The 12065-nt window shown below is 41.4% G+C and overlaps 1 protein-coding gene across 3 annotated transcripts; it reads right to left on the bottom strand.

Moving 5' to 3' along the window:
- Nucleotides 1–10225, bottom strand: ppm1la (protein phosphatase, Mg2+/Mn2+ dependent, 1La). 3 transcript variants are annotated; one of them, XM_069718354.1, is made up of 5 exons: nt 9904–10224; nt 9267–9368; nt 4726–4900; nt 3104–3265; nt 1–2783 (listed from the first exon to the last, which is right to left on the bottom strand). In XM_069718354.1, exons 1-5 carry the CDS (start codon nt 9907–9909, stop codon nt 2428–2430), a joined length of 801 nt encoding a protein of 266 aa, XP_069574455.1. In that variant the 5' UTR covers nt 9910–10224; the 3' UTR covers nt 1–2427. The 3 variants fall into 3 exon arrangements, with proteins under 3 accessions (XP_069574455.1, XP_069574454.1, XP_069574453.1); XM_069718353.1 differs by having other exon boundaries at nt 10029–10224; XM_069718352.1 differs by having other exon boundaries at nt 9267–10225.
- Between the last annotated feature and the right edge of the window lie 1840 nt (nt 10226–12065).

Here is a 12065-nt window from a genome sequence, read left to right as displayed (position 1 = left end):
TACAGATGAGTTTGTTTAATACTGACAGTTTACATACAGCAATTTTTTTTTTTTTTTTACACTTAGCATCCACTCAATCTGTGTGAATCACGGACTGCCTCTCCCATTAAAGTGATGGGTATTTATTTTATTGTAAACCTCTGCTCATGTACAGAAGGACAAAAAGATGAATATACAGTATGCTGATTTGGCAATGTGCCAGAGACATCCAAAAACTCAACAATAAATAAGGCATTAGGTAAACTGTTAAATGAAAACACACAAAAAAAATCCTCATTTCTTTCAACTGATGACAGGTCATGTACACAGCAGTAAAAGTTGAACTTAAAACATCATGAATCAAGAATGATTTACTGTAACTTTCCTCGACAGGTCGTTGCTGTCAGTGACAGCAGTTGTATTGCTTCAGGAGCGCATCATTTACTAGCAGTCTGGCCGCAGCTGTACAGCTCGTGATGAGTCATCGTTTAGTCCGCGTCTCAAGGCGTAGGTGAGTCTGGTGTCTGCTGCACTTCCTGTTTCGTGTGCTTCCCGGGCCAAAGGCAGCCACCAGTGTCCACACACACTTTGTTCATGAACATGGATAAGCCAAAGCACATGCCCTGATGCAGATGTTGTCAAACCACTGAGACGGAACAGTTCACATTAGCTCCAGAAATATGTGAAGAGGTGAAATGTCAGCTTCTAAATCATGTTCTACGTACATTAAATCCCTCCTGCATTACTGAGGATAGACGGTGTTTACGTTGGCTGATATGTAAGAATTTACCATTCCAAAAAATAAACATTTGAAGAGTGCTTCTTTTTTTCTTTTCTTTTTTTCTTCTCCTCAGAGAGCTGTGTGTGTGTGTGTGTGTGTGTGTGTGTGTGTGTGTGTGTGTGTGTGTGTGTGTGTGTGTGTGTGTGTGTGTGTGTGTGTCTCACACACTTTCTGCAGACTTGAAAGGTGACTTTAAAATGATGAAGTGTTTCTGCCTTCAAAGAAAAGAGTGTCTCAGTGTGAGTGATGGTGAGACAGGATTTCAAGAGTGATCACTCTTCAGGGACTTCTCACACCACTCTGTCAGAGATCACATACCTACTCCGGTTTCACTTCCCAGTGCACATTACTGGTTTGTCTCCGAGGACATCAAACTGTTCTAATCCATGTTTAAGACAGCTGAATGTGCATAAATCAACTATTAACTACTAATTTATTTATGTATTACTTTTAACGGGTTGCAAAAGTATATTGTGTCACAATTATGGATAGACAGACTGGGTATATGGATGAGATAAGTTGATTCATTAAATCTTCGCAAAGTTCTGCCATTAGAACAAATTTAACTGATTTATTTAGATTACAAATTCAATTTCCTTCGTCTCTATTTGAACAACAAATTAGAGACGCCATCTGTATATGCAATCCCAAAATTACTTCTAAAAAAGTCTTTAAAGGTGCATTTCATTCTCACAGTCAATTAGTCTCCTTTCACATTTACACTTTCCATTTTCCGACCAGCTTCATTTAAACGATATTTTCTTTTGTTTGACATGTGATTGGTCGAACTCCTATCAAGACATTGTTTTTTACTTTAACTACCCTTTTTCCACTGTGCTGACAGCTCAATTTCTTCTCGGAGAATCCGCTGTACCCAGTTGAAGCTGAATGCAGCCAAAGGATGGAACTACAAATGTTTTAACAGGCACCCTCAAGTCTACAGAAGGTGAGTGCTGTACACAAAAGATAAGATTTAGGTGTAGCATCACTTCAAATTCAATAAAGGTGAGGATCCACTGGAGTCTTCTTACGTTTGGCAACTTATTCCCAGTCAAAAGTGTAATAAACGCATACGATACTTCAAAACGCGGCAAGCAGGACGGTGCTTTTGCGGTTGCATTTTCAGGAACATCCTGTCGTTGCACAGTAATTCTTGAGTAGGCACTAGTTCAAGCCTCCTCTGAAGAAGCCTCCAGTGGAGCTGTACCATTCGTGTGCATGTACAGTAAACAGTAGTGAAGCAGTCACAGTCTTAACGTGTGCTGGTTAAGAGAGAATCCCCTTTGTGGTAGTCTCAGTACTGAACTTCTGTTTTTTTTTTTTTTTTTTTTTTTTTTATGTATTCATTCTTTTAGCAGATGGTTATAATATCTGTATTGTGTTCAAATGCCCTTTCTTAAAAAAAAAAACATAAAACAAAACCTCATTTTTACATGTGTGTGTGTGTGTGTGTGTGTGTGTGTGTGTGTGTGTGTGTGTGTGTGTGTGTGTGTGTGTGTGTGTGTGTGTGTGTGTGTGTGTGTGCGTGCGTGTGCGCATTTGTCAAAAGTACAGTTCTCAGAGTCCATCTAACTTCTCCCAGACCTCCTGTGATATTGTACCTGCTGCTATACCCAGAAGTTCGGGAAAATCAAGTAGATCACAATGTGAGCTTTAAACCTGACTACCTACTCCCCCGCCTTGCTGCTCCCCCCAGCTCCACTTTTGAACTTCACCACCATGACAGTGATGTTGTCAGGGCAGCCACGGTAGAAAGACTGGAGGACAATGCTCTTGGCACCGAAATGTGGCTCGTCCAGGCGCTCTCGTACGAACCGCACGGCCTCCTCGTTACTGAAGGCGTCCCACAGGCCGTCTGATGCCAAGATCATGAACTCTGGCTGCAGTTTGTCCAGGTCAAAGGTCATTATATCAGGGTCGGGAATGACTACGTTGAGGTTCTTCAGTGGGTAGTCCCCTAGGGAGCGGGACATAGCGAGGATCCCCTGCACTCTCCAGGATCCATTAAAACTGATAAAACCTCCTGGATGGGAAGAAATAAAAAAAATTAAAAAAAGTTATGTCATTATAGATTAAGCATAATCTGAACCTCTGGTGTTATGAAACAAAAACTGTTTGTATATCAATCTAAAACGGGATTTAAGTCTTTGTTTGGCCCTCAAATGTGTGAAACATCCTTAAACAGCTTTGCCATCTGTTTATAATAGTACACTGTTTAATACAGTGCAATTCCAGAACAGACCATCAGATGGCAGCCAAGGAACCCATATTCATAAGGCCTATAGTAACATTACATGCTGTATTTGCTTCATATTACATAGTATTGTAGATCTCATTGTGTACCTGCCCTCTTGATCCTCTTGCGCTCTTTAAGCTGATACGGCTTGTGGTCATGTGATAGCGCAACAGCATTCCCGTCTTTGTCACACAACACACCGCGCGAGTCTCCGACGTTGGCCACCGTAAGCTCTCTGTCTGACAGCAGTGCTACGAGACATGTTGTTCCTGGAAGGGGAAATTTAAAGAGAATGACAGGGGGGAAAAAAACACAAAGGTTGACAATAATTTTAAGTAAATAAACAATTGTGCAAACCAAATGCTAATTACTGATCGTGCCTTTTATTTTACCCGGCTAGAAGTAACCGAATTTTAGGATTTCCAGATCATTTTTAGTAACTTGTCACAGTTCACGTTTCATTGAATTTTCATTGAATGTTTTTTGTTTATCACGCTGCCCTTTAATGCAAGAGAAATCATAACATAAAATAACGTTTTGTGCTGGATATACAGTAATACATAAAACAAAGTTCAGCTTTTCTTATAGCAGTCATTGAAATAATATAAAAGAACGGCAGTTTATGTTTCATGTACATGATGTTTAATATTCGTAATGGAGGGTAAAGTGTCCAAAAGAGATCCGAAGAGTCCAAACTTTCAGTAGAAATAAAATATTTCCAGGAAGGAAAATGTCAAGAGAGTTGACGGCAGTTCCCCGGTATAAAAATATACTTTTTAAAGTGACATTTCACACTATAATAAATACAGTGATTTATAAAAGATTAGACTTCACCTAATCCTCAGAGCTCCAGGTGTATGTGTGATGACATACTGTGCAGAGATGTTTGACCTCGAAAATGTGATCGGAAGATTTTTTTTTTTAGAAGAAGTCGGTAGATGAGCGGTGCGAACTGTAAATGCAAAGGTGATAGGGCGCAACCCAGTAGCGAGCCCGCTCGAGAGGATCCCTTCATTCAATGTTTGACCTGCAGGTCAAGTATAGGCGAAGCACAATGACGGCATGAGTCTCACGGAGAGAGCGTGGTGAGTGTCAGTGGCTCGTCTTCCATTGTGTCTTTAATATTCAGCGCTGACATGGTGAAAGACTGCCACCAAACAAATCGATGACTGGAAAACAACAGGAGGCCAAAATGCGGGGGGACTTTTTTCAGGAAGATGTATTAACTGCCACCAACAGATCGATTTGCACCGTTTCTCTGAAATTTACATCGGTGAATGCGCGGCAGTATAATGTTACTACACGGTCTCACTCCAGGTCAGTCGCCAGCATTTCAAGCAGCTTGTACAAAAAGAGTCGATCGGCGAGGTAAATGTCAGCGGGGTTGCACCGGGCGGAGAGGAAATTAGGACATTTCTTTGGATGGACAAGATGCTGGGGCGCACCGCGTCCTTTAAGAGAGGCAAAGCATTCAGGACAAACTTGAAAGCATCTACTTCAACATTTCCACTTTGACTGTGATCTATTTTCATGACACATCCAGGCTGGTCATTTGAATTCCGCTGTATTCTCATCCTGCTTTCCCACAAATGTTTAAATGTCCCCTTTCCTTTTCTTTCTCGCTGTTGTCCCATAGACGGTGCACCAACGCCCCTCCCCACCCCACCCCCGCGCCCCCACACACACATCTACAAGGTCCACTTCCCACCGCTCTCCTCCCCCTCCTCACCTGCTTCATCGTGGTTAGCGGAGAGCTTGTCCAGCATCTCCCGATCCACAGTCAGGATGCGCTGCTCGAGGATGCTGGCGTACGACAGAGCGCTCTCTCTCCTCTCTCTCTCAAAGGCCTGCAGCTGCTGCTTCAGGGACTCGGGCAGGTGGGCCTTCACAAAGTCAGCTGCAGCCTGGGATGGGGAAGAGGGTCGGAAGGGAAAGGAAGACACAGAGAGGATTAGATTAGCGGGGCGCAGAGCCGTCTGCGCCATTAATGATGCAAGTAAACCTTTTAAGTGTTAGATCGGTAATACACAGACAAATGCAAGGAATTTTCCGAACTACACCATCTTTGAAAGATCTGATTGAGCCAAATCTAAAATGTTGATGGGTGTAGAGCTGCGTGGGATGTCCTCTTCCTGACTAGTCTCAGCACAGAGCAACGGATGTTGATTTACTTTAGACCACAGGTTCCCAAACCTTTCAGACCAGGTACCAAATGAAACCCCTTTTCCCCAGTAAGCTCCACTGCAGGTAATAACAATATTGTTTGACAAAATAAATGTTCCAAATTTAAAGTTCAATAGCCTCAGAAAAGCTAAATGTCAAAAACATGAGGCTAAATATACGTTTACATTTCTTACTAGAAAAAGTGTCACTTGGTGGCTCAGCTGCAGACTCGAGACTCTTCCTCAGCGTTGACGTGTTCAGCTGACCTGTCGGCTCCAGCGTTGCGATTTGCCTCTCAACTCGAGTTTCACACAATTCAATCGCTAAAACTAACAACCGAGGAGTCTGAATCTGACAGCATCAAACTAAAGCTGGCGTAAAAGAGAATGAAACGATTAATTCATTCTAATGTGATGTGTACGTGTGATAGATTGAAATTAAAGGACAATTATTTTTTTTTGCCAGTCGGAGTGCAGTCGTTATGCCGTTCAGCGAGGCTCTAGCAGACCACCAGGTGGAGCCTGACGTGCCGCCGGATGTACTCGTACTGCAGTTTTGGACTCACTGCTTTAGACCTTTCAGATTACATTGTTTGATATATAGTTACCAAAAAAAAAATTGTAAACTGTCGTTGCCAGGCAATGTGGTCCAACTCTAATTTAGAGAAGTGCTTTTTTTTAGTTTTGTACAGCAGGTGTTCTGCGCTGAATTATTGAACAACCTCCTCATTCACCAGCCCCCCTCCTCCTCCTCCTCCTCCTCCTCTTCCTCCTGCCTTTACCTATCTGCCTCTATCCTCATTTTCTCTGCCAAGATTCCCATTATGCTAATGCTGTCGAATCAAATCTAAAATGGGAAAATGTTACACCATCTTGTCTGTCTACAGAGTGCATATTTCATATTTACAGTTCCTATGGAAATTAGGCCACATTGGGCCGTTAAGTCCACATGCTTTACTGTGCTGCTTTCTGATCTACTGATATGCTTCAGCGATTCTGCAGCACGAGCGAGAGGCCTTATGTGAATTCAGTTTGAGTTAAATATGAATTTTGACCCTTCAGTAACAAAACTGTTCCTGAATATGGCCATACATTTTAGTTTTAATACCAAGTGAAAGCCAGAGTAAAACTTTTTGAAAATGTACACGTTGTCTGGTGCTACATTATATTCATATGCAACTAAACGTACCAGTTTACCTCAATGCATTATTTAAGCTGAATGACTAGCACAGATGAAAGCTGCAGCCACTTTAATTTTAATCCAAATGTTTATCGTGAAGTATATGGAAAAGGGCATTCAGCGTGGATGAGCAACGTGAACTGGAAGAGGCGTAAGAGAGATTATAACATTCCTAATTATCGGAAGAGAAAAACCATCTGGTCCTCCGTCCCCCCTCTTTATTTCCTTTTTGCTGGACGAGTGTACTCGATCATTCATTTAATTTGAGAGAGAGGCACTCTGAGCCTGGATCAGCAAAAGAGCTCCAAGTGCAAATTTCCATTTGCAGTAAATAACAGAAATTGTCAGAGTGAGTGCAGTTACAAAGCTCTTAAATGATTCAAATATTGTACTGTCTGTACATTTAATGAGTCAATGTAAAGTTTGGAACCAGCTTTATCCAAAGTGAAATCAGTCTGGATTTCTTGTTGACACTGCTGCTTTATGTCCTTTTTACTCCTCGACTCGCGTATAATTATAAATGCTATTTTTATACAGCGAAGTAGAGTGAAAGCTTATGTTAAACTACTCAAAGTTCCCGCTGCAACAGAAAATAGTCTCTATAAATCAAGTCAAAAGAGGAGCAGCAGCTTATGCTGACTTTTCATAATTTGGAAAAGTCACTGCCTCAAAAAAAAACAAAAAAAACATGTTTGAGTAATGTTCTGCATGTTTTCAGGGTCAGGACACGCTGCACCGAGACAGTGTTCTATCTGCCCATATTTGGCTTGGCACTGGCAGCATCGCTCCATTTAATAGCGGTGATGTGTTGTGCGTTTGTGTGTATTTACAAGTGCGTCAAACTGCAAAAAAAGTGCTGAAGCAAAAGAAATGCCATTGGATATTCGTGCATACAGTTTTGTTGAAACTATCATCAGCACTGAGGGTCCTGAAAGTTAAACACAGCTTTGACTGGGAATTGTGTTCATAGGACCTGACTGTGTTTCCAAATTTGAGGATGATGTCCGTGTATTGATGTTAATGACCCTATAAGGGTGACCCTAACCTGTGGCAGACGTCAGAGTGACCCACTCCAAGTCCAAACTCTGTTTGACTGTTTCTACTCATAACACAAGTTAAAAAAGAAAAAAGGAGAGGACAAACAATGATATGAAAACACACATGCAAAGATATACAAATGTAACTACAGAAAGAGATGATGCAAAAACGAGCAGGAGACTGAGTGAAAAAGAGGGCGAAAGAGAGAGAGAGAGAGAGAGAGAGAGATGAATCCAGACAGGAAAGATAAACATTTGTTTGCGGGACAGAAATAGACAGAGCAGTCCAGATGGGTAAACACCCCTTATTCTGTGTTGGCTGTCTCCCTCTGGATGAACACACCCCAACAGTAACTATTGTATGTAATATTTTTAAAGAAATAAATGGGCAGTGCTTTTTGTATTTTTCTTTAGAAGAATGGGAAAGAATCTGGATCATATCAGAGCAGTTCTGCTCAGGTCTGACTCAATGTTGAGGAGCAGGAGAACATTTAGTTTCAGCGCCAACCAACAGTTACAGAATCTCTGGACAGCTAACTAAACAAATCCCTCTTAAGATGGCAAATAAATTCCCTGTATGCAAAGGAAAATGTAAAATAGGACTTAAAATATTCTATTTAATCAAACGTTTGGATTGATTTATTGTTTTAGTCCATTTTAAACAATAGTTCCAAAACATCCCTGCTTCCAGTCAATTAAATGAGACCATTTGCTGGTTTTCTTGGCCTGTCAGTCACTATTTAATGGGGTCTGGAGTGCTAGTTGGACAAGAAAAGTAATAAAATAAAAGCTCTGGGAAGTTTTGAAGGACATTTTCCAATGTTTCCCCACATTTTATAAACCAAATGATTGATACAGCATATTAATTGAGAGAATAAAGCCAGCGCTTGTCATTTGGAAACTACAAATTAATAACATTTCTGTCCCAAACTCAGCAATCATGACTCATTTCTATTTTCCTCTGCAACAGCAGGCCATATTTGTTGATAATATACTTTATATAATCAATTTATAATGACAAATTCTTCCTCCTTATTTCTCATACTTGCACAGCTCTATAGCTTTTGTTTGTTGTATAGCCCATAAGTTTGCTTGAAATCTAAATACGTTTTCTAATAACAACATAACAATAGAACATGTGAGACAATTAATACCCATATGCTTATCATTTAGTATGTACTGCCACCTCTGGGGGGGGGGGGGGGGGCAGTGGTGATGATGTGACAGATGGTGTCCAGGACATGTAGTCTTAGAGCAGCCATGAGAAACCACTGACCCTTGACAACACAGGGAGTGGAGGAGAGAGACAGACAAAAAGCACAGACACACATTTCAAGCCATTGTGCACACACACACACACACACACACACACACACACACACACACACACACACACACACACACACACACACACACAAAGCTCTTTGTGATCAATCCCAGTCATCTCCCTTGACTGGCAGTGGGATGGTGGAGGTGTTCACACACAATGCTGAAGTGGGGAGGGGAAGTGCTGTCTGAAAACGGGCTGAACACAAGCGGTGTGTCTGTTTCAATCACATAGGCCAGTTTTGGTCCCAGAAACCAGTTATTTCTATGGAAAGTTGATAATAGCCGAATCTTAACTTTTGTGATTATAAACCTCAAATAATATAAATGTATTTATTTAGAATTTTATATATTCAATGCCCCAAAATGTGTATATGATGTGATGTAATTTGTACCTATGTCATTAAAATGCAGGTGTATAATGCTTTGTCTAAAACTTCCTGTCTTGTCTTGCAGCTCTGAATCACTGTGATGCTGAGAAGTCGCGCAGCAGCAGGTCTGGCCGAGTCCAACCAAAATGCAGTGTTATAAAATGGGCCCGTGTCACCTCTCCCTCCCAGCCTACCTCTCCACCGTGACCGTCAAATATCCCGAATATCGACGGGTGGCTCTTGTTGGTGATGTCGGTGAGCACCTCGAAGCGGTCCTCCATGTGGTCTCTCCTCCCCTGTATGGAGTACACGGCTACGTTGTTATTCTTGAACTCCCAGGTCTTGGAGAACTCCGCGTCCAGGATACTAAGGCCTCCCAGCCGGTCATTCTGCATCATTTCTGCCACTTTCCCCTTCACCATCTTCACGGCATCCCGGCTGGACTTGACGATGGTTTTCACCTCGTCAGTGTGGAAGAAATAACTCCACAGCGCCAGGCTTATGCACAACAGAAATAACGTCTCCGGCCTGAGGAGAAAATAACGCATGATCCGACCCAGAAGAGACAAGAGCGTCATTGTGTCTCCTATCATCACACGCAACCAAACTGCGGGTCTGTCTCTCTCCCCTTTTGCACAATTCACTACATCCGCTCAGCGGAACTAAGAAGGAATCGATTCACCACCACGATGTCAGACAAAGGCTGAATTTCAACATTTAAAGTGCTCCTCCGAGGGCTGCTTTCTCTACTTCGAGCACATTTACGCGCTGTGCAGAGCTGGCTGCCCAGACACCGGGCCGAGAAGCGAAGGACAAAAGCGAACAGGCCACCTTCATCGACTCGGTTCGATGTCTTGGTCCTATCCTCGGCTCTCTAAACAGCTGCAAAAGGGTTCGAGCTGAGCCGATCTCCCACAGCCCATTGTAGAGTGACGGATTTTTGGGGTTAGACCCACCCCGGAGAGAGACATGGGAGTCACCGGGGGGCGAGGGACGGCGATGTGACTTGGAGGTGTCCTCCTTTTCCGCCGCTGACCCCGTTTCTCGTGTCGGATATGTGTCTATTCGGTGGCCGCATCAAACATCACATTTTTCACACACACACACACACACACACACGCCTCCATTTCTTGAGAATTGTCAAAACACAAAGGGAGAGCGAAAACAATGTCGGAAGTATGATGGTTGGCTTAATAAAGCAAAACGGTAGCGGGAGCTGCATACTGGTCTACACGTCATACGATGGCTTTATTTTGAAAGTTTATAGCGGAAATGTGGTTTCATAATGGTCAGCTTGACACCGACTCATTCTTTAAGCGTCGCCGGCGCTGACAAGAGTGCGCAGCTGCAAACTCATACCGTGGACAAGTTAAACACTGGACCAATGGCGGTGGCTGCGGAATCAAATGATGATGTCATCCGGTATAATATATATATCATAGATCCTACTCACAATCCACACCGTGTATCTTCCATTCACCGTGTATACTCCACAGTGGAGTATTTCGTGGGTTTGCAGACGTTTTAAGAGTAACTGGACATTAATCAGCTCGCTATAATAGAATTATTAATCTCGGCCCGAAATAGAATGAAATTGTATCCGTACATACACACGGTCAATATTTCTAAATGCTCACATGAGCAAATTATTTTAAAAATAAATAAACATGGCAAGGCACAATAATAACTAATTAGAGATCTTAACTTGAATTTCTATTGCCCAGTAATTAATGCAACAGTAGAGGCCTTTGTTCATGTTAGTACCAGCCGTCATTAGACTGAGAAAATGCTGCCCCCTGGTGGATCTCTGGATTAAAATATCATTGGTTCGGTCATCATCTATTGTCTAAGGAAGAAAACAAAAATCTTACATCACAGCAGAAAAATTCAGTCACACAAAGTAGTAATAGCACATATTCGAAATAAAGCGGGAGCAAAGATTATATAGTAATATAATCAAGTAGAACTTCATTGTCCCTCAGAGAGAAGAGTTTCTCTGACTTCAGCTTTTTGGCAGTTCATTTCAAAAGTGAAATGCTTTGCGCTGAAAGCTAGTCATCCCCAGTTCAGTGTTATACAAGGAACTGGGATTTTGTGTCATGGTTGTTCACTTTTAACAATACAGGCCATATAAACGAAAACACAAAAATGCTGATGTGATCATTTTGCATTTAGCACAGTGCATATTGCTCCATTTTATATTTTCCACCTGTATTCATTTTTATGCGTTTTATCTGTTTCTTATGCATTTTATCTGTTTTATCTCATTTCTTTTCTATATTTTTAATTGTTCCTTTATATCTGTTTTTATGTGAAACACTGTATGTAATTATTTTTGCTGTGAAGCACTTTGAGCTGCATTTCTTGTATGAAAGGTGCTATACAAATAAAGTCTATTATTATTATTATTATTATTATTTTCAGATAAGTCACAGAACTGAATGACACCTTGGTAAATGTAATCCATTGGTTTATGGGTAGTGACAACCATATGAGGATACAGGGTAGCTTTGTGTGTTTTTTTCTGTTTTGAAAGGCAAAACAAGTTCTATTAAGACTCCATTAAAACAGTCAGCAGTTCAAGTGCATTTTTAAGAGGTAAAAGTTGAGGGGACCAATTCAACCAAATTCTTATAAAGCACCGATCATATTACATTTTCATAAAGAGTATTGATCAGAGCGGGGACGTCAAAACTGCTATTTAAAGAACTGCAACTATGTTCTCATGAAACAGTTTAATATTGGGAAGAGGTGTAGGTGATGGGACTCAAGTTATTTTCGTTTTTTGTTGCTGTTTCAATGTTTGTTTGTTTGTTTGTTTGTTTACCGCAAAGATTACACAAAAAGCATTTTAGTAAGTGTTCATTTAAGTTTTCAGGATACATTGTATTGTATTGATGATAACCTTGAACTCTTCAACTTAAAAAAAAAATGTAATCAGATTTTCTGTGGAGTTAATGTCTGAGGCTGAAACAACATCGGGCACACATTCG

Source organism: Brachyistius frenatus, unplaced genomic scaffold, assembly GCF_029030835.1.
Source record: "Brachyistius frenatus isolate BFR_SWC_R1_liver_20210118 unplaced genomic scaffold, ASM2903083v1 Contig_190, whole genome shotgun sequence".
NCBI lineage: Eukaryota > Metazoa > Chordata > Actinopteri > Embiotocidae > Brachyistius > Brachyistius frenatus.
This window is presented reverse-complemented; position numbering and strand designations above follow the sequence as displayed.

Excerpts from the sequence above, each read along its gene's own strand:
- ppm1la (XM_069718352.1), bottom strand. The coding sequence starts at position 9,665 with ATGATAGGAGACACAATGACGCTCTTGTCTCTTCTGGGTCGGATCATG. Across the intron at positions 4,901-9,266 it reads TTGACGGTCACGGTGGAGAG|GCTGCAGCTGACTTTGTGAA; the intron begins GTAGGCTGGGAG and ends TCCCCATCCCAG. Across the intron at positions 3,266-4,725 it reads CGCTAACCACGATGAAGCAG|GAACAACATGTCTCGTAGCA; the intron begins GTGAGGAGGGGG and ends TTCCCCTTCCAG.